Raw genomic sequence first — 26,790 nt, 5'->3', positions numbered from 1 at the left:
TTCCATGGTCCAGCCTTCACACGCAGATGGGGTGATAAAATTCCGGCAATGTCTGTTTTGAGCCACAGATCTAAAAACAGTAGTGGTAAATGTTAATTGAATCAATTTCCTGTGAAGGTAAAAGATAAAGTCACCGTAGTCACAGATGACCATAGGCTGCTTTCCTCTTCAGGGGGAGAGCTGACTGGCGGTGACTTAACTTGACAGTCACAGCACCTCAGACAAGATGAGCGACATAGTGGCACAGTGATTAGCACTGCTGCCTCACAGCGCCAGGGGCCTGGTTCGATTCCAAGCTTGGGTCACTGTCTGTGCGAAGTCTGCACGTTCTCCCCATGTCTGTATGGGTTTCCTCCGGGTGCTCTGGTTTCCTCCCACGGTCCGAAAGATGTGCGGGTTAGGTGCATTGGTCATGCTAAATTCTCCCTCAGTGTCCCCGAACAGGCGTCGGAGTGTGACAACTATGTGATTTTCTCAGTAACTTCATTGCAGTGTTAATGTAAGCCTGTGTGTGACACTAATAAATAAACTTAAAAAAAACTGAAGGCGGGGTCTTCATGAGTAACCTCAGCTGGTATGGAAATTGAACGCGTGCTGTTGGCATCACTCTGCATCACCAACCAACTCTCCAGCTAACTGATGTTCAAAGGTAGCGACTGTAGGATTAAATAGGCTGTTATGTTCAAAGGTGCTTATTTCACACTCTATTCCCCATGTTGATTTCTTACAATTGTTCGGTTTGAAATTTTGTTGTATAACTATTCAAATCCATACAGAAAATTTGCAATGGGTATCACAGAATCAGAGAAACGTTTGGTTCCAAATGGAATATCAATGAACACACTTGGAGATATCCTGTTCTCAACAGGTTATGGTGCCCAGTGTGAGGTTATTTGGTGCACACCAGTTCCCTCTTGACTTGCAGAAAATAAAATAAATCTTCCAGCTTTCAGTCCCACGTCTTGTAGTCAGCCTCCTAGTTTGTCTGTATCCTAGCCCTTGAAAAATCTCTGGGTGCTCTGGTTTCCTCCCACACTCCAAAGATGTGAGGATTAGGTCGATTAGCCCTGTCAAATTGCCCCTTAGTGTCAGGGGGACTAACTAGTGTAAGTGTATGGGGTGATGGGGATAGGGCCTGGGTGGGATTGTGGTCGGTGCAGACTCGATGGGCCAAATGTCCTCCTTCTGCACTGTAGACTTCTGTGATCTATGATCTAACTAGGAAATAATTTACCTATTGCCCAAGCTTAGTAGCCCTAGTTTGACATTTGAACAACTGACTGACAGAACGTGTTAGTTGGTTGACTATTTCAGTGATAACAGCCCCCATGATTCTGAAGCCCCAGCCTTATTTAAGCCTGTTGTGTGGGGCTGCAAGAGGAACCAAATAGATTTTCCAATCCAGCTTCTTAAAATTGGGTTTGTAAAATCACTCATGAGGGGGACTATGGGGTCCACCGGTACCAACTTAAAGACCATTACTATGTTGTTAGCACCTGACAAAGACAATTAGAATCAACCTGCTTATTCTTTCTGGGTTGGCAGGGATTTCCCACACAGGAAACTAAAAGAAGATGTGCGATACAACGGGCGATATTTTATCATTTCTTGTCTAAGTGCTGGGTGGACACAAAACTGGGAGAGTTTCAGATCCTTCTTTTGGGCATGGTTTTAGGCCCCCACCCCATAAACACTCTGCCTGCAAAATTCTGAGTGAGCCTGTTGTTCACGGCAGAAACCTGTGGCTGGGGCTTAAAGCACCCAAAAGCCTGCAGAGGGAGGTAGTGTGCACGTGTGGGCCTCTGATGTTGCACATGCGCATTAGCGGTAACAGGGGTCTGACAGACAAAGAGAGAGCTGTCAGGCCCTCGCTCATGCAAGCAGTCTGAAGCAGGTCCCCCCTTGTAGTCGCGGGGGCCCGCGGCTATAGATGCAGCCCTGCCAACCACCCCCCCATCCAGATTGATCGCGGCTCCCCTTCCCCCATCGATCGCGGTCCCGCTGCCCTCCCCCCACCGATGACTGCAGAGTGGCAGTGGACTCCCTCCCCACTATTCGTCCTGGACAATTGAACGCCGGGTTCGCTAACGACATGTAAATGCTCCTTTAAATAAATTTCAATAAATTAACCTGCCTCTCGCCCATTTCCAGTGAGAGGCTGACCGCGCTGGAAATCTGGCATTCGTAAAATGGCACCAGTCACCACTTCACGACTGCGTTGCGTCCGAAAACGGGCGCAATGCAATGGTAAAATCCCGGCGAACAAGTTTGCAACAGATCAAAACATCAGAGCTGGTTTGTCGGCTGTCGACTTGCAATCTTTTCTCCAATCCATCCTTTAACGTGTTAAAGATATAGCAGAACAAATTCGCCAATAGCAGAATTACTGCTGCCGCTCGATTTAAAGAAATGGGGAATCTTTGGTGTTTAAAAAAAAAATTCGAGGTAATCTAATCGGAATCATCTAATTTGACCAAGCTTTCTATAAATCAGGGTGTACAGTAAACCCTGAAAGCAGAAGCACATTAGGTTATTCTGTGGTCGGACAGAAATTTTCCATTAGTTTCCAATAATGTCAGCTTTTGAATTTCCACTTCTAGCTTCACCATGTGGTTGATCCCATCATTGTTGCAGACCTCAGTTCCATCAACTTGCTTATTTACCTAAACTAGTTCTTGCTCTGAAGTAAATTGCTGCCGTTTTGAAGTATCTATAAGTGAAGAATGTTGGTAGGAGGTTGAAAATTGCAGCTATGAGGAGAGACTGGATAAGCTAAGATTGTTTTACTCAAACAGAGGAGGCTAAGAGGTGGCCTAACTGACGTGTACTAAATTCCGAAAGACCTAGAGAGGGTAGACAGGAAAGATGCCTCCCCTTAGCTGAAGGGATAATTACCAGAGGACATAGACTTAAGGTGATTAGTGGAAGGATTAGAGGGAACATGAGGAAAAGCTTTATCATCCAGAGGGTGGTGGGCATCTGGAATTCACTGGCTATGTTGGTGATTGAGGCTGAAATGTTCAACTTGTTTAAAAGGTATCTGGATCTGTATCTGAAAGGTTGTAACCTGCAAAGTTATGGACCAAATGCTGGACAGTGGGATCAAAATGAATGGCAAGCTTATTTTTTCCTTTACTGGCTGGTGCAGATTCCGGAGTTGAGAGGGTTAGCTAACAGGGGGAGATTGAATAGCCTGGGACTATACTCACTGGAATTCAGAGCAAAGAGGAGAGATCTTATAGAAACATGTAAGATTATGAAGGGAATAGATAAGATAGAAGCAGAGAGGTTGTTTTCAATGGCAGGTGAAACTAGAACTAGGGGGACGTAGCCTCAAAATAAGGGGGAGCAGATTTAGGACTGCGTTGAGGAGGAACTTCTTTACCCAAAGGATTGTGACTCTGTGGAAATCCCTGCCCAGTGAACAGTTCAGGCTACCTCACTGAATGTCTTTAAGGCAAGGATAAATACATTTTTGAACAGTAAAGGAATTAAGGGTTATGGTGAGCGGGCGGATAAGTAGAGCTGAGGCCACAAAAAGATCAGCCATGATCTTATTGAACGGTGGAGCAGGCTCGGGGGTGGGGGGTGGAGGGGTGGTGGGGCAGATGGCCTACTCCTGCTCCTAGTTCTCAATGTTCTCATGTTCTTAGACACGATGAGCTGAATACCTCTTTCTGCACTGTGATCTTTCTACGGTTCTACGGATCAAAGAAGTCTATCAAGCAGAATTAATGCTCTGTGTCTGGTGGGAGCATCTGCAGATAATTTGCTGCACAAGGAAGTGGTAAAGAGGAAGATGGTGATTCCCCTGTTCAAACCAGTCCTGTGGGCTGGATTGAGCATAGGAGAAATTTATGGGGAAATCTCAAGAGGTGGTCAATTGTGTCTTAAACTAAGACAATTCAAAACTCGCAAGGCAATTATCCCTGTGCAAAAGATGTAACAAATTTATTTAACATAAAATATAAGACAACACAATATAAACGTATTGGAATCTCTGGATTGAGAAACAGAACCTCTCCAAAAGAACTAGATTACAGAGTCAAATGCAGATCAATTATACTTTTTTCTAGTGAATAATTCTGCTTTTCATTAGTTTAAAATCAATTCCACTGAACAGCTATACAGCAAGACAAATCTCTGCCAAGTACCTCAGCCAATCATTAGATACTCAATAGCATGGTGATATTTTATTCGCCAACTGATTCCGGACGCAGTCTCCCCTCTCAGCACTATCTATCTCCCTGTTACCTGGTAATGGCAGATTGGAATAATCAAAATGGATGTTCCCACCAGCTCATTGCCAATTTAAATAGACATGTGTTCCTGTGTCCAGGTTTATATCTATCCTGTGTCTGGGCAATGAATGCATCTATTTATTAATGTTGCGTAATACTTAGGAATGCCACTTGATAAGACTTGCTGACTAACCTGTTTCCAGACCTTTGGCTTTAAACTACTGACTTCATTTGCCAGGCCTTTCGGTAACTTTGTTTGACTAAAGCATACAATACATTGCAATACATTAAAAATAACAGCAGATATGTTTAAATCATTATTACTTGTTTTGATTCACTTACTGCATTCACAAACACGCAAACGGTCTGTGTTAGCTTGCCCAATAATCATTTAACTCTTTACTGATTTCTTGTCCTCTAAAAGACTGCATTCTGCCTTTACATCTTATGGGTTGGTTAGAGATCCTCTTCCACAAGAGAATACAATACTAGTTCATGGGTAAGATACTAGGATTTAAAGCTTAGAGCAGCATTAGCACAAAAGCAAACTACTGCGACTGCTGGAAATCTGAAGTAAAAACAGAAAATGCTGCAAACACTTGGGTGGGTCAGGCAGCATCTGAGAGAAACAGTTAATTTCAGTTCTGATGAAAGGTAATTGATCTGAAACTTTGCCCTGCACCCTCCCCGCTCCAGCTACAGTGTGTTTTCCATTGGTCGCCACTGCGACCTTCAGTCTCACAAAAGTCAATGCTATTTGCATTGCTCGCTTACCCTGCCACCAGGGGAACCACCATGGGGGCTGCTTTTGGCAGGGCTGGAACATCCCACCGGAAAGTTCGGTCTGTTAACTCTGTTTCTTTCTCCACTGGTGCCGCCTGAGCAGCTGGGTATTTCCAACATTGTTTATGTTTAAGATTATAAATGTTACTTGCATGTCCCTTGATTTAGAAGGCAATGGGGAATTCATGGTATAATGGGATTCGATAGATTGGGTTCAGTTCCTCTCCTGGGGGAATCCAGAACAAGTAGACATGATCTAAAATTTTAGAATCAAAATCAGGAAATATGGCCAGGATTTTCCAGTCTCGCACGCCCCACTGCCACTGCCAGCCAGATGAGAGAATTAAGCGCTCTGCCAATTCTCCGTTCATAGCAACAGGACTGGAGGATCCTAGCTGTGGGCAACATTGGAGAATTCCAGCCCACATTTTCACACACAGTGTAGTGGAAACATGGAACTTTCTCCCTCAAAAGGTTGTGGATATTGGCTGAACTTTTAAGACATGGAGGCTCTCTTTTCCAATATAACTTCTAGTCCGCAGAGGAACATTGCCCCTCTATTCACTTCTATTTGCAGATGCACTCTCTCACCTTACAATTCACAGAAGCCATCTACTACCCAGTTGAGAGGTACTTTTGTTCTATCTCATAGCTTACTCAGAGCAGACTTCAGCCGAAATTTGCTCAGTTGTTCCACTGGCATCTCATTAAAACTCCTCAAGGTGTCTAGCTTAAAGCTCAGACCGTACGCTGGTCGGGTTATAGAATCCCAGATAATGCAGAAGAGGTTGTTGGACCCATCGAGTCTGCACCGACTCTCCAACAGAATATCTCACCCAGGCTTTCTTCCCCACTCTATCTCCGTAACTTTGCACATTTCCCATAGCCAATCTGTCTAACCTACACATCTTTGGACCGTGGGAGGATACTGGACCACTCGCAGGAAACCCATGGAAACATGGGGAGAACGTGCAAACTCCTCACAGGCAGTGACCCAAGGCTGGAATTGAACCGGGTCCCTGGAACTGCGAGGCAGCAGTGCTAATCACCGTGCCACCGTTCTGCCCAATTGATCATTGGTCTGACTCAGGGAATTCCCAGTTAGCTACAACCTGGATGTTTATTGGTTGTCTACATTCATATATTTTAAGCTTTAGCATCAGCTTCATTACACAAGAAGTTGAATGGGGTTGTAAATGGCTGCGAGGGGTAACGTGTGGACCTTACTGCAGTTTGGGAGTGGTGGATGTCCAAATGTGCCTGTCAGCATCATGTTCATTCCTTACCCTGTCCATCTGGTGGGAACAATAATGACCCACTACTGGGATTGTGACTCATGAACTTTCAGTTCACAGATGTTTTGCAGTGAACTTATTTTTGGCTTTATGAAACACCATGCATCTTTCACCACCAAACACAGAGATTCTCTAGGATTCTACATTTTGGTAACACTCAGAAAAACACATCTTTAATCGATAATGAAATCGGTTTCAAGGATTTTAATAAAGGAAGTGGGGCTAACCATTTTATTCAGCACAGAGGTGATACACTGTAACAATTAAAATATTAGGAGTTATATTTAAGGTGCGGCACGGTGGCGTCGTGGTTAACACCGCTACCTCACAGTACCAGGAAGCCGGGTTCAATTCTAATCTTGGGGTGGCTCTCTATGTGGAGTTCTCCCAGTACATGCGTGGGTTTTCTGTGGGTGCTCTGGTCTCCTCTCACACTCCAAAGATGCATGGATTAGGTCGATTGGCCATGGTAAATTGACCCTTAGTGTCAGCAGGATTAGCAGGGTGAATACGTGGAGTTACAGGGATAGGGCCTGGTTGGGATTGTTGTTGGAGCAGGCTCGATGGGCTGAATGGCCTCCTTCTGCACTATAGGGATTGTATGTACATATGATTTGATTAAATCCCATGTTACCTTTGCTTGTTTAATCCTAACATAGGCTCCAATTTTAACTGAGGGCAAGTTTTATTTTGTGAGGTTTGATGTCTGATTCGAACTCACCTCTGCAGCATTAATGGGGCAGAGTTTTTCTAAATTCCTGTGCCTCAGTTAAATGTCACCGCAGTCAAACTGCCCACCTGCTCAGGGCAGGGAGCCATTGGAAGTGATGTGAATTCACGTAACCCGAGTTCACCCACAAAGGATGGGTAAGTCAGAAGGTGCTGCTGACTTCATAGAATCATAGAATCCTGCAGTGCAGATTGAGGCCATTCATCCCATCGAATCTGCATTGACCACAATCCTACCCAGGCCCTATCCCCATATACCCATGCATTTACCCTAGCTAGTCCCCCTGATACTACTGTGCAATTTAGCATGGCCAATTCAGCTACCCCGTACATCTTTGGAGCGTGGGAGGAAACCCACACAAACATGGGGAGAACGTACAGACTCCTCACAGACAGTGATCCAAGCCAGGGATCGAACCTGAGTCCCTCGCACAGTGAGGCAGCAGTGCCAACCACTATGCCACCGTGCCACCCCATTCAGCTCACTTAAGCTTAAATTCAGTCACTGAGCCGCAGTGTGTTCTTGGTGCCAGTGTTATTGATCCATTGGTGAAGGTTTAATGCAGTGACAATTGCTGGCACTCAGAGTGTGGACGAGTTGTAGGATCAGTTGGTATACAGCATAAAAATAACCAGAATAGATGCCTGAAGCCTCAGTCATCAAACAGAGCTTGAGAATGGTGGTGGTGGGTGGGGAAGAGAGGGAAGTGTTTGGGAGCTGTGGTCAGCATTGGGAGGAGAGTAGAGTGAGTGTGGACAGAGGGGAGTCAATGGAATGGATAGGGTGGCCAGCAAGCTGCCCGTTCATAAGTTGATTGCAGAGTAGCTAATTATTGTCTCCTGGTCGCTGTTAGTTGCCAGGAGGAAATGACTTCAGGAAGAAATGCAAAAAACTAAATGAATCTTTTGGGATAAAATTACTGTGGATGCTGGAAATCTGAAATAAAAACAAAAAATGGTGGAAAAACTCAGCTGGCCTGGCGACACCTCTGCAGAAAAACACAAAGTTGATGTTTTGAGTCTGTATACTCCTTCAGCGTTAACAACAGGAAGAGGCAATAGCTAAAAACAAATTGCTGCAGATGCTGAAATCTGAAACCAAAAGGGAAAATGCTGGAGAATCTCAGCAGGTCTGGCAGCATCTGTAAGGAGGGAAAAGAACTGACTTTCAAGTCTAGGTTACTCTTTGTGACCCTTTGGTCAGAAGCAATGGCTTAATGGCATTGTCACTAGACTATTAATCCAGAAACTCAGCTACTGTTCTGGGGACCCAGGTTCGAATGTTGCCCTGGCAGATGGTGGAATTATTTTTCAAAACAAAATCTGGAATTAAGGACTTACTGATGACCACGAAACCATTGTGGATACTCGTAAACACCCATCTGGTTCACTAATGTCCTTTAAGGAAGGAAATCTGCTGTCCTTACCCAGTCTGGCCTATATGTGGATCCAGTGCCACAGCAATGTGGTTGACTCTCAACTGCCCTCCAAGGGCAGTTGGGAAGGGCAATAAATGCTGGCCAGCCAGCGAATGAATGAAAAAAATAGATGTGTTGAATGGTTACACTCTGTAAGAATGGGTGGGGGAAAGTGGAAGGTCTAGGGTAGGTGTGAACTATGAGAGTTTGGAAAAAAGAAAGGGTTAAGGACCAAAAAGGGCACTGATAGTGGCATAAAGTAAATCTAGCTGAATTTGTATAGCAGAGCAAAGATCGCTGCTCTACGAAAGCAGAAGGGTGACTGATAGTTTTGTGCTGTGTAATTTTGGGCCCATTCCGGTTTCTGTGTTGACGGGTCTGATGGGACTTTTAACTGTTACTTTCTCAATTCTGGCTGCTGGATTAAATGGCGATAATATTTTCAGAAACCAACATGCAAAGCCAGCAGTGGGTCCAGGGCAAGAACGTGAACTGGAGGATTTTAATTGCCTACCTGCAAGTAAAGGGGTGAATGCCTTCTAGTGCAGGTTCGATGGGCTGAATGGTCTCCTTCTGCAGTGTAGGTATTCTTCTGCAATAAATGAATTCTAAAGTCGCAGATTATCATGATTGTGATCTACAGCTGATCAAATGTGAAGCTTTAATGTTTCACTACACCTATCTTTCTTATCTTTACTCAATTCTGCCACTACTTATCTTAAAATTAATCACACGATTGTACAAATCACTCCCATGAAAGAACTCTAATCAAGAACAAACACATGGCTTGTACAGAAGATTTTACGTTATTATCATTGAATTCTTGAACTTACATTTAACAAAAAAACTCATTATTTCATAGGTGACTGTTATTTTATTTCTTGAGTACATCCATCACTTGTAAAGTTAATATCCTGGACTTATCCTTTAAGTCAGGGTAGACTAAAATCGGGATTTATACCTTTCTGGTTAAAGTAAGCTTTACGCTTGAGTGCCACACTCTGCCTTTTCAACACAGTTTTAACCCAGAGACGAGTTTGGGCCAGAGTTGCTGGTAGAGAGTTGTGACTGTTGCGAAATTGGAAAACCAGGAAAAATGTGTTCCTGAAATATTTTTAATGGTAGCAGTTCTTTAAAAAAAGTATAAAGTAAAAGTTGTAAAGTTTATTTATTAATTACAAGTAGGCTTACATTAAGACTGCCCATCGAGCCCCTAGTTGCCACACTCCGGCGCCTGTTTGGGTACGCTGTGGGGTAATTTAGCACGGCCAATTCACCTAACCAGCACATCTTTCTGATCACAATCGTATTGTTACAGAAAATGGTGTGCTGGCGTTAGGAGAATTCATATCAGTTCATGGAAATGGCTGAGAGAGATTGCCACTATAGTTTGTGCAGGTAACTCATCCCAATTGTGTATAATGGTGAGAGGAAATCGGAGTAATCAGAGGAAACTTGCACAGATACAGGGAGAATGTGCAGACTCCGTACAGACAGTGGCCCAAACAGGGAATCGAACCTGGGACCAGCGCTGTGACTAAGACTAGCTTTCAATTCCAGATTTATTTCCCACTTTTTATTAATTGATCTTAAATTCCACCAACTGCCATGGTGGGATTTGAACTTGCATCCCAAGAACATTAGCCTGAGACTCTAGATTATAATTCCAGTGACATTACCACGATGCCACCGACTCCCACTCACAGCAAGGAATGTGGCAGAGAGGGGTGGAGAAGGAGGATTCATGGAACCTCTGCAGAAGGAGGCCATTCAGCCTATTGAGCCTGCTCTAACTCTCTTACAGAGCATCTTACCTAGGCTCTATTCCTGTAACTGCACGTATTTACTTGCTAATCCCCTTTCTACACATCCTGGGATACCAAGGGACAATTTAGCAGAGCCAATCCACCTAACTTGCACATCTTTGTACTGTGGGAGGAAACCAGAGCACCCGAAGGAAACTCATACAGATACAGGGAGAACGCGCAAACTCCATACAGACAGTCACTCAAGGCTGGAATTAAAGCTGGGCCCCTGGCCCTGTAAGGCAGCGGTGCTAAGCACTGTGCCACCGATTGACCTGATGGGAAGAGGATTGAAAGGTAATGCCACTGGTGGTGGGTTCATCAGATAGTGGATGGGGCAAAGGCCCCAACCTTGTGAGGAAAGGAATTGTGAGTTGGTGGGGAAATGATGGTGATTGAGAAGGGTGGCCCCAGTGGTGGTCAGGCATGGTGGTGTGTATTAGATAGCATCATAGAATTACTACAGTGCAGAAGGAGGCCAATTGGTCCATCGAGCCTGCAGTGACAACAATCCCACCCAGGCCCCATATCTGCAATCCCATGCATTTACTCTGCCAGTCACCCTGACACTAAGGAACAATTTAGCATGGCCAGTCAACCTAACTCACACACCTTTGGACTGTGAGAGGAATCCAGAGGAAACCCATGCAGACACGTGCAAACTCCACAGAGACAGTGACCCGAAGCCAGAATTGAACGCAGGTCCCCGGTGCTTTGAGGCAGCAGTGCTAACCACCGTGCCATCATGCTGCCCCAATGATGGTTGGGAGTTTGAATGGTGGCCATGGGGATTTACTGGGCAGCCTGCTTGGAGGAGGAAACAACCCTACTCTTCTTGTCCCACAAGCTGTGCTATAATGGCACAGTTTTCAAATTTTACATATGTGCCTGGCTTGTCCCAAAACCCCTGTGAGGCTCCAGTGGAACCCTGCATTAAGTGGTAATGTAAGTACAAATTAAAATTAGCTCGCCCACAGATTAAGTATTGGGTTCCCATTTTAATTCTCAGTACAAATGTAAATCACCTCGTGTAAACACCTCGTTTAATGTGTGAGTGAGCCATACATTTTAGAGTATCACCAAAATATCTTCTTTAAATAGCAGTGAATAATAAACTTCAATGAAAAGTCCCAGTGTGTTCGATCAGAGATCAACTGATTTTGTTTTCTGACAAAAGTTTTATCCGTTTACCTCATCACTTCCACTTTTCACAGCGCCGACTGAAAAACATTCTTCCCTGAGTCAAAATTTAACTGCGTCTTGACAAATACGTGAATAGGATGGGAATGGAGAGGTATGATCCCCGGAAGGGTACAGCGGGGGTGGTGAGAGGTTTAGTTCAGTCGGTCGGTGCAGACTTGGAGGGCCGTTGCTGTTCTTGTGGTATAACTTTTATTGTTCTTTGAAAAGTTTGATACCTGGAGAAGTTTACAATTACACCACTTCAGTTTATTTTCAGAAAGCTTCCCTGCTAATGTGAAAAACTGCATATTCTTCCAAAACTACCGATACTCCCACTTATTTTGCACTCATTTGGGACAGAGGCTTGTGGGAGGGGAAATCACAGGTATAATGAGACTGTGCAAGTAACTATTTGGAGGGTAAATAAAAGACAGTCTCAAATTACATGGTGCTTAAGAATAGACCAATTTTGATAAAAACTTAGTGGGGAATTTTAATATTTCAAGGTGGGTGAGATTATGTGGAGGTGTCAGGTTAAAACAGCTAAAACTGAGAGCATGTTGGGAAGCATGCATGTATACAATGTATCATTATACATCAGGGTTTCCAGAGTGATAGTTCTCAATTGAAGCTTGCACAACTACCGTCGGAAGCTACACCCCTTATTTCTGAAAACATGGCCTTTCAACTTTCAACTGACTGGAAATTTTGCAGTTTGAAATGAGACAGGACAAAGAGCTTAAAAATACAAGGCCACCTTCTGAGGTGTAGGTGGAAAAACAAACAAGACTTCCTTAGGGGAATTTGAAGAGAGGGACGTTTCCTGTGATTCAAAGACCCATCAAAACCCATTGCGGTCTAAGGAAGAGACATTAAAATGCAAAGTGCTGAATATTGAAATAATTGCTGCCACAGACAGAATCACTCAAAACCTGGTAGAAAACATACAATGCAGAGAGATTGCAAGTGGCACAGTGAGTGTCAAGGAATTTTTTCAGCCAAGGAAACAGGTAAAGCTGCTATCTCTCTTTCTCTCTCTCTCTTGGAACAAGTGTATTAGTTGGTTCAGAAGTCAATTTTATGAGAAATTTATCTGCGAACTTAGATTTCCATGAAACCAATTAATCCAAATTGCTGTAGCGTTTAAAATCTACACCTCAAGAACAACCAAAGGACATTTAACCATATATTGGCTGTGACTTTCTGGCTACATTGAGCCGGGCACAGATCCTGCTAATCCAGGAAAATTGCACATGGGCCCAAAGATGGGTTTTGTGCCTGGTGCCAAACAGTTTGTGATCTTCCCGATTCCTTCTGTTGTCACAAACTGGATCTCACCCAGAAAGGGCACGAGGCTGATTAGCATGAGATTGAGTTGATTTCAGTCTCATTCGCGAGTTTGGCACGCGATCATCACCCCCTCCCGGAATGTTCCCACCTCCCCAGTGGGATGTCCCACAGGTACAAATCCTTACTCATCCCTTGAAATGTGGTTCTGGTGTCATGGATTGTGAGGGCGAGTGAGGAGGTGAGCACCTCTTAGCACTAACCACTCGGGTGAAAAAGGGCAAGTCAGCCGTTGCCACGGCGTGGGGCGGGTGGGGTGTCTTCGAGAGTGCAGGGGCTTGGGATAGCTTGACGGGGCTGGAGGTCCACAGGTCAGGGCCCACCGCTGAGTTGAGGTTCCTGTTGTGGGTATTCTCACTGGTTGCTGAGAGGCCCTTGAGGAACTGCCTATGATGCCAATTGTAATGCCCACTTATGTTGCACTGGTTACCCTGCTTGAATGGCTCTGCGGTTTATTTTTGACATTCCAGCACAGGCCCCGCTAACAGTTACAAAGAGCAGGTCTGGCAGCTGTTGTCTCAGTCAAGGGAGCTTGTCAGATATTGAGAAAGGGCTTCACACTTTAATGTCTAATTGCTTGCAAGTTAGGAGGATTTTCTCTTCTGTCTGAACTGCAGGCCATTCCTGGAAGCTCGCTTGCACCAGACGTCCAGGCGGCTACACCCAGAAATCATACTGCAAGCATTCCCCAGTGAGGGCTTTCTCACAGCCACCCTGATTGTCTACATGAGTGCCACAGCGTTCAGCCCAATCTGCCACCTGCTGCTGCCAATGGCCAGGGGTGCCAAGGGCACCAGGGGCCATTATCTGGATGACAGGAACACCCACAACTGAGACCCATTACCACTACCATCTCGAAGGACAGGAGTAGCAGATAACCTGGGAGCACTACCGCCTGAAGGTTCCCCTCCAAGACACGCACCATCCTGACTTGAAAATACATCACCGTTCCTTCACTGTCACTGGGTCAAAATCCTGGAATTCCCTCCCTAACAGTGCAGTGGGTGTACCTACACCACATGGACCGCAGCTGTTCAAGAAGGCAGCACATCACCACCTTCTGAAGGGCAACTGGGATGAGTAATAAATGTTAGTCCAGCCAGCGAAACCCATGTCCCATAAATGAATTAGAAAACAGATTCTGACTGGGGATGGGCAATGCAAGGAGTTGAAGTGCTTTGAGCAAATTTGCTAATTCCACTTTGTAGTGGTATCATTTGCACTCAAAACATTAACTCTGTTTTTCTCCACAGATGCTACCAGACCTGCTGAGTTTATCCAATTTTTTTTGTTTTTGTCGACAATTCCATGTTAACTTTCTCCATTTTCAGTGGGTCACCTGCACTTTCTTACTAGCCAAGAGTTGGAGGTCACGTTACTGCATTTCTCTGGGGTTCTGAACATCTGAGGCAAGGTTTTCCTCAATAAGCTACATGGGCAGACCATTGCTGAGGATCAACATGTACTCAGTTAGCTGTCACATCTGATGCTCCATGCAGCCGACCACTCTCTCCATGGAGGTAGACATCAGAATGGTCGACACGTAAACCCCCAATCTCTCTTGCCAATCGTACACAATGCCTCCAAAAAGGTTAACAGAACCCCACACATTTTCCGCTGCCGCTTCTCAATGGCTGTCTTCATCAACAATCTTTGAACCTCCGCACCTATGTCCAGCTGAGCAGAGCATGGAGGATCCTGTACCCTCTAACAGGAACCTTTCCTGCTGTTCTTGGCTTGCTTATTATTGGGGCCAGGCTCCTCATAATCCAGCATAAATTTCAGAGGGGAGCCTGCAACCATTTAGCTGGCTCACAACACTCCCCACCCCCACTACTTTTAAATACTTTTGGGCGATGGGGGCTCTTTAAATGAATATGACAAGGGACTTCTGGCCGTGTCCCAGAGATTGGCCATTCGGAGGCCAGGGACTCTGCACACCAGTAGCTCCACGCAGGAGTGCTGGCCACTGCTGGTACTGCAGGTAGGTCGAGCAGGGTGTTCAGATATGGATCCAGACATTCAGACATGTCTTCCTGAGACCAGGCTGACAGACCCCAGCTAGCAATGGGGGGATGCATGTTGATCAGGGTAGGAGGTAAGGGTGGGTGTGAGACATGCTGTGGAGGGGAGAAGATGGGCAGGGTGGGTGCTTATGATTGATAGATGGGATGTTGGAGGTACCAGCCCCTTTCACTGACCAGCAGTCCACAGGGTTAAACCTGTTAGGCTTCATGTTAAGCATAGGACTCTCCTGCCACCAGTTAAATTGGAATAGTGGCTGGATGAGTCCATTTAAATGAGCAGCGCAGTGCCTTAAATGGGCACTGCTGCCTCACTGCGCCAGGGATCCGGGTTCAATTCTGCTAATTCCTGTGTGCAGTTTGCACGTTCTCCTCGTGACTGCGTGGGTTTCCTCAGGGGGCTTTGGTTTCCTCCCACAGTCCAAAGGTTACATTGATTGGCCATGTTCAATTGCCCTCAGTTCTGAATTTTCCCACCCCACAGGAATCATAGCGGGCGGGACACAGACCATGCAGAGGTCCACTGACCTCAGGCTGGATTTTCTGATGTTGGGGCAAGCACAGCCGGAAAATCCAGCCCTTAGTGTTGAAAGATGTCGAGGTTAGATGGTTTAGCCATGGTAATTATGTGGGGTGCAGGGCCTGGGAGAGGGCCTGGGTTAGACACTCTGTCAGAGAGACGGTGCAGACTCGATTGGCCAAATGGCTCCTTCTGCACTGCAGGGATTCTATGATTAATTACCTCTTAAAAGCCTCAGTTGGTCCATGGATGGACAATCCACCCAATGTCTCCCCCGCCACCTGCAAAACTGTGGCACAATGGGAGGATTGGTGATGGAAATGCCACTGATGGCATGTCACTCTAACTTACAGGTTCACCCGCTAGATTTCCTGCCCACAGATGGCCTGCAAAATTCAGCCCATGCTATCTACTTCACTAAGTTAATGAAGCAGCTACCTGTCTCGGCAGCCCCTCTGAGGTGTGTGTATATGGCTGGTGTGCATGAGTCTTGTGATGGTGCTTTCTCAGACAGAGTGAGAGCAACTCCTATGTGGAGTTGTTGTCCTCCTCCGGCACACAAATATATAGAATAGGAGCAGGAGTAGGCCATGGCTAATCTTATTGTAACCTCCAACCCACCCCCGATAATCTTTCACTTCCTCCCCCTTGCATATTAAGATTCTGTCCATCTCAGCCTTAAAAATATTCAAAGACTCTGTTTCCACTGCCTTTTGAGAAAGAGTTTCAAAGCCCCGAGAGAGAAAACGTCTCTATTTTAAATGAACGATCCTTTATTTTTGAACAGTTTATCCTTAGAATCTCCAACAAGAGGAAGCATGCTTTCCACATCCAGCCTGTCAATGCCCCACCGGGTCTTGATGGTTTCAATCAAGTCACCTCTTATTCTTCTAAACTCCAGTGGATACAAGACTAGTCTGTCCAAACTTTCCTCATTAAAAGGACCCACTAATTCCTGTATTGGTCTAGGAGCTTGAATGTTGTGTGTGGGATCTGTAAGAGATAAAGTTTATTAATTAGTCACAAGTAATTCTGACATTAACACTGCAATGAAGTTACTGTGAAATTTCCCTGGTCGCCACACTCTGGCACCTGTTCAGGTCAATGCACTGACCAGCACGTGTAGCGGACTATGGGAGGAAACCGGAGCACCCAGAAGAAACCCCACACAGACACAAGGAGAATGTGCAAACTCCACACAGACAAGTGACCCAAGCTGGGAATTGAACTTGGGTCCCTGGCGCTGTGAGGCAGCAGTGCTAACCACTGCACCACCATGCCGTGAAAGACATGAATTAAAACTGATTCCAAGCTCTCATTTTGAATGTAATCATTTCTTGTTGCCTGCCCACATCAAATCACATTCAAGTGAATGCTGCATGACATTTTATTCTCTCGCCAGGTAGCTGGGAGACTGCCACCTTTCTATTTGTGAAGCCCAGACACTCTAAAGCCCAGCTTATTTCCGACACATGCTTCCAATGGATTTAACAATCTTTATCCATTAATTAACATCTTGAAGTATTTGTTGTTTATGTGGGATTGAATTTTAATGCAGTTGAATTTTGCGTTCCTTTGCAGGGTGATGCGTTGGAGCAAGCGATTATCAGTCAAGCTCCACAGTTACAGAAGCTGATTGCAAGCACTGCACATGAGAAGATGCCCTGGTACCACGGTCCCATACAACGGCAGGAAGCAGAGCGCCGACTATACTCTGGTGCGCAGCCAGATGGGAAATATCTGTAAGCTTTGCCTTTTCTTCCTTATGAGAAAGAGAAACGTATATCTGTGTAATAAGTCCTTGGAGGCAGAAACCCCTTCACCAAAATCCCTTTATTTACAAGTTTGACAACAGTATCCAGAGTGCTTTTAGTTAGCAGTCTACACTCGGAGTCCCAGAGGAACTGACACGCCTGATTAAGTACAAAGCAAGAAGCTCCTCAGCTTGGCCCATCAATTTGGCCCTTAATCAGGGAGTTCATTTTTTAACAGGCCCACCTCAATTGCCTAATTAAAGCCCATAGAACCCTACAGTGCAGAAAAAGGCCCTTCGGCCCATCGAGTCTGCACTGAACACAATCCCACCCAGGCCCTACCCCCATATCCCTACATATTACACCCACTAATCCCCCTAACCTACACATCCCTGGACACTAAGGGGCAATTTCTTAGCATGGCCAATCAACCTAACTGGCATATCTTTGGACTGTGGGAGGAAACTGGAGTACCCGGAGGACGTGGAGAATGTGCAAACTCCACACAGACAATGACCCGAGCCGGGAATCAAATCCAGGACCTTGGAGCTGTGAAGCAGCAGTGCTAACCGCTGTGCTACCGTGCCGCCATTACAATTTGCTTTAAATGATAGTCGATTCAGGGGTGCGCAGAGGTCGGGGGTGCGTGGATGCATGATAACAGTGCTATCCTGCTGTTGCTGTTGCTTAAGATTCTTCTACTCTCCCCCCAGCCCCCCAACTGAAACATCAGAGTAGAGAAAGCATATGCTTCCATCAAATGTACAATTGGATTAGAACAGCACTTCTGATGTCTGGACAGCAGCAGAACATGCAAGGCTATGGACCAAATGCTTAAAAATGGGATTAAAATAGACAGGTGCTTGATGGTCGGTGCAGACATGATGGTCTGAAGGGCCTCTTTCCGTGCTGTAAAACCCCACGGGTGGAATTTTCCCATCCAGCCCTCCATGGGAATTATAGCGGGTTGGGGCAGACCATGCAAAGGGCCATTGGCCTCTGGTGGGAATTTCTGGTTTTGGGGTAAGTGTGGCCGGAAAATCCCACTCTTTGCCTCTGTGGACATAATAGATAGAATTACACCCTCACAATGTACCAGAATCCCTTGTATTGTCACGTGCCGCATGTTGGAGCAACATCAGCAAGGGTTTTCCGATGACAAAGTGGAGGAGAGCTATGAAAAGGCAGCCCAGCTGCCACCCCTTGCAATTTCCCTGATACTGTCAATGTACCACCTCCATTGCTGCCAATGTCTAAACTTTAAGCTCATTTAACAGTTCAGTGGCACTTAACACCAACGTACGTGAGTCTCTTCTCTTCTTAAAGAGGTATGTATCTAGTCGGAAATGATGTGGAGATGCCGGCGTTGGACTGGGGTAAACACAGTAAGAAGTCTCACAACACCAGGTTAAAGTCCAAATGGTTTATTCGGTAGTAAACAGGTGGTAGTAAAAGGTTTATTTGGTAGTAAAGCTAGTGGCATTTACTACCAAATAAACCTGTTGGCCTTAAATCTGTGAGACTTCTAGTTGGAGATAGAAGCCATGTTCAGTGCATAGCCACTGTGTTCAAATGTGGTTGCAAATGAAGAGCAGATGGACTTTTTGGCACATAGCACGACCTGTGTGCATGGACCCTAACATGCAGAATATGGGGGCTAGTATTTCCTCAGGTCAGATAGCAAAATAAGAAGGAACCAGGAGGGAACTTAGTGGCATGTAGTTTAAAGAATGGGGAAGATTGCAGTAAATATTCCAACATTCTTCCTCATTTGCTGAATTTCCAAAAACAGAACTATATTGAGATGTGAACACTGCCAGTAAGGTCATTAGCTTTGGTTTATAATGGTGAATCAAGACAGAGTCTGCAGAAGTGCAATATCAGGAGAAGTCTCGAGATGGTAGTTCTCCAAAGAGCAGCTACGGCCGGCAAGGAAGAAGCTTGAATGAAAATCCCCTGAACGTGTTCGGCACAGGAATGAAGGATGTCTTTGTGGACTGTGTGTAAACAAAAAGGAAAAGGGGAAGGAAGTTATAAAAGGGAGAACAAACAAAAGAGAGAAATTGAGAAAACCACCCAAGAAAGAAAGATTGCAAGTAGGGTGGGGCTGAAGAATAGAGTAACCAATGCGGTTTCCATTGACCAGAAGCTGGCCACATAAACACAATGGCTACAAGAGCAGGTCAGAGGCTAGGAATACTGCAGTGAGTAACTCACCTCCTGGCTCCCCTAAGCCTATTTACCATCTACAAGGCACAAGTCAGGAGTGTGGTGAAATACTCCCCACTTGCCTAGAGCTCACTAATGACTGTTCCAGTTCCCATTACAGATGCTCGGAGCCGGACCTGTCAGATGTAAAGACACCTGTCTTTACCTCCTCTCACCTCCCTGGGTCAGGCCTGGGCGCTGTACCTCACCTCAAACAGCAGCAGGATCAGACAGCTGACTGCCAAGCTGGGCCTGGGGCTCGGAGCATGGCGGCTTCCTTCCACAGCACAGTGGCTCACTGGCTCCTATCTTTGTGGGGGCAGCTCTAATAACACTCAAGAAGCTTGACTCCATCCAGGATAAAGAGGGCTGCTTTATTGGCACCACATCTACAAACATTCAATTCTTCCACTACTGACACTCAGTAGCAGCAGTGTCTATCAGTGTCTATCTACAAACATTCAATCCTTCCACTACTGACACGCAGTAGCAGCACTATCTATAAAATACACTGCAGCAATTCACCAAAGATTCTTTGACGGTACCTTCCAAACCGATGCCCACTTCCATCTAGAAGGACAAGGACAGAAGGTAAATGGGAGGACCAAGTTCCCCTCCAAGCCACTCAACACCCTGACTTGGAAATATATCACCGTTACTCCACAGTTGCTGAGTCAAAATCCTGGAATTGCCTCCCTAATGGTGTTGTGGATCAACTTACAGAACACGGACTGCAGTATTCAAGAAGGCTGCTCACCACCACCTCGTCAGGGGCAACTAGGGGATGGGCTAATAAATGCTGACCGATGTCCCACGAGTGAATGAAAAAAAGAAATGTTTGAGAGAAGAAATTCAAGAGTTTCAAACTAAAACATTGAGAACCTGAATGAGACTGAGTACACCATTAGCCAGATATTGTAAGACCCTGGCTAGGTTGATGTAACTTAGTGTACACTCTTCTATACTTTTATGAGAGACTGGTGGTGCCTTACACACATCACCTGGACACCCCGCTTTGATAGCTATGATCCTAGGAAGATTGAGAGAAGTCAGAGAGAAAATAGCAGCGATTCGGAGCATAATATTTGAATCATCTTCAGTTACAGAAATTGGCTTCTAGAACTAGCCTGTTTCCAATGTAGCAGCTCTGCTCAAAAAGTGAGCAAGTTTACGGTGCAGAGACACAGTGGTTAGTATCGCTGTCTCACAGCGCCAGGGACCCAGGTTCAATTCTGGCCTTGGGTCACTGTCTGTGTGGAGTTTGCACGCTCTCCCAGTGTCCGTGTGGGTTTCCTCCAGGTGTTGCGGTTTCCTCCCACACTCTTAAATGTTTAGGTGGATTGGCCATGTTAGATTGCCCCTTTGAGTCCAAAGGTGTGGAGGTTAGGTGGATTAGCCATGGTAAATGTATGGGGTTACAGGGATATGGTGGGGGATTGGGCCAGAGTAAGATGCTCTTTCTGAGGGCTGGTGCAGACCTGATGGGTCCTTCTGCACTGTAGGGATTTTATGGTTCTAAAGTGATAAGCCAGGTGACTAGAGCCTAGTGAGCCTTACATCAGTTTCAAGGAGTAAAACGAGTTAAAATTAATACTTCCACAGACAGAGACAAGGAATGGACACCCATTAAAAATTTGTGAAAGGTTTAACAGCAAAAATTAAGTTCCCTGGTAAAAGAAATTATGTGGGAATTGCCTTGAAAGGGTTAATAATTGCACAAGTTTAAAAACCGCCAAAGCTGCAAGCAGCCAAACTCAGTCACACAGGGTAAACTATGAGAAACCACAGATCTCAATTAAAGCAGATGCAAATATGAGTCAAGGACCATAAAACTCCTAGTTATAAGGAAGGCCTCAGCAGAGCATTCACACAAGACCTCCCTTGAATTATGCACAGTTGCAGTTTGTTAGTATCAGTTCTAACAAGAGGCAATAGGTCAGAGGAGGACATGAGGGGTTGATATACCCCACTGATTAGAAATATAGCTATCATAACCATCTCTGGAAGTTAATACATAAATAGAACAAAATACATGCTTGGTAATGTTATAATTAGGTAGACGTGCACAAGTTGTAATTGGACAACTACATCCTTATATTATACACTATGTAAGCCCAATTGTTAATTGTGAGTGGATATAGATATTTCCTGTTCAAATGTAACATATGGGAATCATAGCGGGCGGGATCGGACTGTGCAAAGGTCCATTGACTTCAGATGGGAATTTCCAGGTTTGGGGCAAATGCGGCTGGAAAATCTCACTCTAGGAGCCTTTGGTTTCCTCCAGAGTGAGACAGTGAAGTACACTGTAGCTGAATAGCTGCATTCTTCTCTGTTACATGCCTGTACAGAGTTTCATAAAGCATTTAATGAGGTTATGCATTTTAGATTTGTTAATAAAATTAAGGCACATGGTATTAAAGGGAATAACCCCTAATTCCAAAATATAAACCTGACAAGCATTGGCCTGGGTTAAAAACAAATAGAGTGTAAGAACTGGTGCAATATTAAGGCTTTGAGATGTCTGCCAGGAAACAGGGTAAGACCTACATTACTTGTCAACAGTGGTCACGGTTCAGTTGATCATTCAGGGACTGAGGACTCTCCCATTATAAGACATGGCAGGTTCTTGAAGGAGATGAAGCAACATGCATACCATCAGTTGCACTAACATAAATCCAATGATATGGGTAAGTCTGGGAATTTTCTGTCCTCATGAACAGCAGCTTGCATTGAGGATGGGGATGTCATTCAGAAGGTAAGGAATGATGTCAGGGTCCATTAAGTTCCAACACCAGATGGTGCACCCAGACTTCTAATGTATATCTTTGGCCAGATGGTCTTGCCCATTCAAATTGATGTCACATTATTTTCGAATAACTGCTTTGTGATGTTTTCTTACGTTCTAGGCTCAGGCAGCGTAACGAAGCCGGAGGGTACGCTCTCTCAGTCTTGTATGGAAAATCAGCCTACCATTACAGAATAGATTTAGACAAATCTGGAAAGTTCTCCATCCCTGAAGGATCAAAGTTTGACACTCTTTGGCAGGTACATAATGATTGTTCTGAATTATGTGGCCCTTTTTCTCATTCATTCATGGGACATGGGTGTCTCCGGCTAGCCAGCATTTATTGCCCATCCCTAGGGGACAGTCGAAAGTCAACCACATTGCTGTGGCTTTGGATTCACCTGTCGGCCAGACCAGGTAAGGACAGCGGATTTCCTTCACCAAAGGGCACTAGTGAACCAGACAGATTTTTCTAACAATAGGCAATGGTTTCATGGTCATCAATAGATTCTTAATTCCAGATATTTTTATTGGATTCAAATTCCACCAGCTGCTGTGGTGAGATTCAAACCTGGGTCCCAGAACATTAGCTGAGTTTCTGGATTAATAGTCTAATGATAATACCACTAGGCCACCACCTTCCTTAAAGTTCCCTTGCCTGGCATTGAGTCTGTGAGGTACCCTGCACTGCTAACTACTGGGTCAAAATCCTGGAACTTCCTTCCGAACAGCACTGTGGGTGTACCTACACTGTATTGTGTAGCAGCCTCAAGAAGACAGTTCACCACCAGCTGGTGAAGGCCATCTGAGGGTGGGCACTAAATGGTAGCCTGAATAACATTTTAAAAATCAATTTGTGACTTTGATTTGCTTGTTCAGTGCTGCCCTGACGTGTGTTTTTGTTTCAAAGCTGGTTGAATACTTGAAGCTGAAGTCTGATGGGGTGATACATGTACTACGCGAAGCCTGCAATAATCCTAGCCAACCAGCTGGTAGGTCAACTTCTGCATTATGTATTGTAGCAAGTGTGTGTGTGTGTGTTGAGCAAGCAACTTCATTTTCTCCAATTAATAAAATTCCTATTAAGTAAATGTGGTAGGAGTGAGACGCAAATGACTCAAAACTAAATGCAACATTTTGTTCTGAGCCATTGAAGAAAATCATAGAAATCCTACAGTACAGAAGGAGGCCATTCAACCCTTTGAGTCTGCACCGACCACAATCCCACCCAGGCCCTACCCCCATATCCTTACATATTTACCCACTAACCTATGCATCTCAGGACACTAAGGGCAATTTTTAGCACGGCCAATCAACCTAATCTGCACATCCTTGGACTGTGGGAGGAAACCGGGGTACCCAGAGGAAACCCACACAGACACGAGGAGAATGTGCAAACTCCACACAGACAGTGACCCAAGCTGGAAATTGAACCCAGGTTCCTGGAGCTGTGAAGCAGCAGTGCTAACCACTGTGCTACCGTGCCATCCAAAAAGAAAAGAAAGGCCTCAGATTTGATCCTTGTTCGTTGCTGAGTTAATCAGTCTGAGCTGGGACAGCGATGGTCTGTCTCAGTTGGTTCTCTGTGATGGGAGGAAGAACATTTGTGAGAGAATGAGGGGATGAATAATGGGGTTACGTATGGCGGAGACTGCTGCCTTGGATATTGTCCTGCCTGTTACTCTTTGAAAGACTTTCTTACAGAAAATAATTGGAGACTTGTCCAATAATATGCTTTCAATTTGATATAAGCTGAGGAACGTTATGGTTATTTATCTTTTCTTTAGAATTGCAAGGTTTTTTCTGCTAATGTAGGATAATTAAATTATAATGTTCAGTTTAGTTTATTCATTAGTGTTACAAGTAGGCTTACATTAACACTGCAATGAAGTTACTGTGAAAATCTCCAGTCCCCACACTCCGGTATCTGTTTGGGTACACTGAGGGAGAATTTAGCATGGCCAATGCACCTAACCAGCACATCCTTTGGACTGTGGGAGGAAACTGGAGCACCCAGAGGAAATCCACACAGACAGGAGAATGTGCAGACTCTACACAGACAGTGGTGACCCCATTCAGGAATTGAATCTGGGTTCCCTAGCACTGTGAGCTGAGCCACCATGCTGCTGTTATTTACCTGTTTTGTGACAATAGAATACGTGGAAAGTATTATGCATGATAAGACTATAGCTGTAATTAAATTGCGGTATTCCAGTAATTTATTCATTCCACGCTCAGGGTAATTTTTGACTTCACCCCGAGGGTGATAATATGGCAAAGCCAATTGCTTGCCCATTCTAGAACTCATCAGTTTTCATTTCGTTTGAAAAATATGTAACCATCAAGCTAGTCCATAACTTAATCCATAATTTCTACAGTTGTTAATAATTGGAAAATAAATGCACAGTGAAGTGTCATAAAGGTGAATGTCATGTGCTGTCAAACTGACCCAATGGACTGGATTTTTGTATGAATGCTGACTTTTTGTCAGACAGTTCAATACAACGAATTCATTGAAAGTGCAATTGCTTTCTGTAACCCTTTCCAAACCAGCAAACTCATTAAACATCATCCTGTGTAGAAAGACTGTGCCTGGAATGGTTGTGTTGCTACCTACTGCCCTGAACTTCTCCTTCACTGAACTCTCAGGGCTTCTCACATCCTCACCCAAGCAAAGTCTTCCTCCACATGAGGGAGCACTTCCATTTCAAGATCTGCAAAGTGGGAAGACAAGAGACCTTTTGTACATAGTTATAGGAAAAGATTACGCTAGTGCATCTGAAAATACCTGCCTGAGTGAGGTTTAGAGGTATCAAATCCTTTTCATTAAAAACTCCTAGTTCCAAATTCTTAATTTATAACAGTGGTGTCCCCTGTTATTCCTGAGCTAACAAGGTGTCAAGTCATAGAGGTTTACAGCATGGAAACAGGCCCTTTGGCCCAACTTGTCCATGCTGCCCTTATGCTGCCCATGAATGTGAATTAAGCAAAACTTATTATATAAGATGTTGGATATACTTAAGAAAAAACAGCGTGACAGTGGAGACGTTTCTTGTCCTTCATGGGCTAGAGTTCCTTGAATGCTGACAGGCATTCAAGAAAGAAGGCGGCTACGAGGGGACCTTATTGAAACATATAAGATGATTAGAGGTTTGGATAGGGTGGACAGTGATAGCCTTTTTCCTCGGATGGAGAAAGCTAGCACGAGGGGGCATAGCTTTAAATTAAGGGGTGGTAGTTATAGGACGGATGTCAGGGGTGGGTTCTTTACCCAGAGGGTGGTGAGGGATTGGAATGCCCTGCCTGCTGCAGTTGTAAATGCGCCTAGTTTGGGGGCGTTTAAGAGATCCATGGATAGGTTTATGGATGGTAAGGGTTTGGTTTAGGTTAGAGGGTCATTGTTTTTTAACTGGTCGACGCAACATTGTGGGCCGAAGGGCCTGTTCTGCGCTGTAATGTTCTATGTTCTATGTTCTAGGACAGCAGAAATTTTTTTCTTTTGCTTAGGAATTGATGTCAAACTGTGTCTCAGAAGCATTAGACCATTAAAGCAATGGTAAAGCCAAGTCCAAAGATGTGATGCTTAGGTTGATTGGTCATGCTGAACTGACCCTTAGTGCCAGGGGGATTAGCAGGGTAAATAAGTGTGGTTACGGGGATAGAGCCCGGGTAGGATTGTGGTTGGTGCAGGCTCGATGGCCTCATTCTGCACTCTAGGGGTTCTACGAATTCTAAAACTGTATCAAGGAAGACTCTGAGTTTCCAACTGTGATTCCTGATTCTGGCTCTTTCTTGTCCCTTAATAGGAAATAGATTACATTAACCATTTTATTGGCTACGGGTCAGGGCTATTGAGTGTCACCCCAGCTTCGTAGCTCCTACCATGTGGGCTGTAGGTTGAGACAAGAGTCTATTTCTTATTTCCTTTAGTCCCAGAGATCTATATTTCATTGCGGACGAGTGAAACGTTTTCTTTAGATACAGAATGGAGGTGTTCAAATAACTTACACCCTCTTATCAATAATACAAACTATCTTAACCCAATGCTAACCCATTCTCATGGATACTGAGACGATTAAAGACAGGCAGCACAATGGCACAGTGGTCATCACTGCTGTCTCACAGCTCCAGGGACCTGGGTTCAATTCTGGCCTCAGGTGACTATTTGTCTAGAGTAATAACTCCTACCATAATGTCAAGAAAATATGTCTTTTTATAACATAGGAGTTTTGCCTGACAGATACAGTTCACAGGCAAAAGCAGTTAGTGAGCTAAAATCTGATTTAAAAACATGGTTGAGGATTATGGGTGTAATTTTCTCTTAAAAGTGCTGGCGAGAAGGACAGCGTGCAGCTTGCCAGTTGCACTGCCAGCTTTTCCCACCGTTTTGTCCAGCACTTAGAAAGAAAATATCCCGAGGCATATCCCATGTCATCATGCTGGCAGGGGTGGGATGTAGAATCCCAATAAATTGGGGAAACGATACAGCAGGAAAGCCTGCAAGTGAGATGAGAATGTACTTGAATGAGGTTGTCAACTTTATTGTGTGGGAACCTTGTTACGTCAATGGCAAACGGCGGGGACAATCTGCGTCCTGAGATCACCCATGCAAAATGGCCCCTTAGTGTCAAGGGGACTAGTAGGGTAAATTCATGGGGTTATGGGGATGAGGCTTGGGTGGGATTGTGGCTGATGC

At 44.9% G+C, this 26,790-nt stretch overlaps 1 protein-coding gene across 1 annotated transcript in view; it reads left to right on the top strand.

Moving 5' to 3' along the window:
* The window catches only part of zap70 (zeta chain of T cell receptor associated protein kinase 70), a 92,203-nt gene that overhangs the window by 42,805 nt on the left and 22,608 nt on the right, over positions 1-26,790 (top strand). Inside the window, exons 3-5 of the mRNA XM_080212573.1 lie at positions 16,926-17,086; positions 22,216-22,354; positions 23,005-23,086. Coding sequence (XP_080068699.1) covers positions 16,926-17,086; positions 22,216-22,354; positions 23,005-23,086 — 382 coding nt within the window. The remainder of the gene's footprint in view (positions 1-16,925; positions 17,087-22,215; positions 22,355-23,004; positions 23,087-26,790) is intronic.

The sequence above is a fragment of the Carcharhinus amblyrhynchos genome, chromosome 26 (assembly GCF_965287045.1).
Source record: "Carcharhinus amblyrhynchos chromosome 26, sCarAmb.v2.hapA, whole genome shotgun sequence".
Lineage (NCBI taxonomy): Eukaryota > Metazoa > Chordata > Chondrichthyes > Carcharhiniformes > Carcharhinidae > Carcharhinus > Carcharhinus amblyrhynchos.
This window is presented reverse-complemented; position numbering and strand designations above follow the sequence as displayed.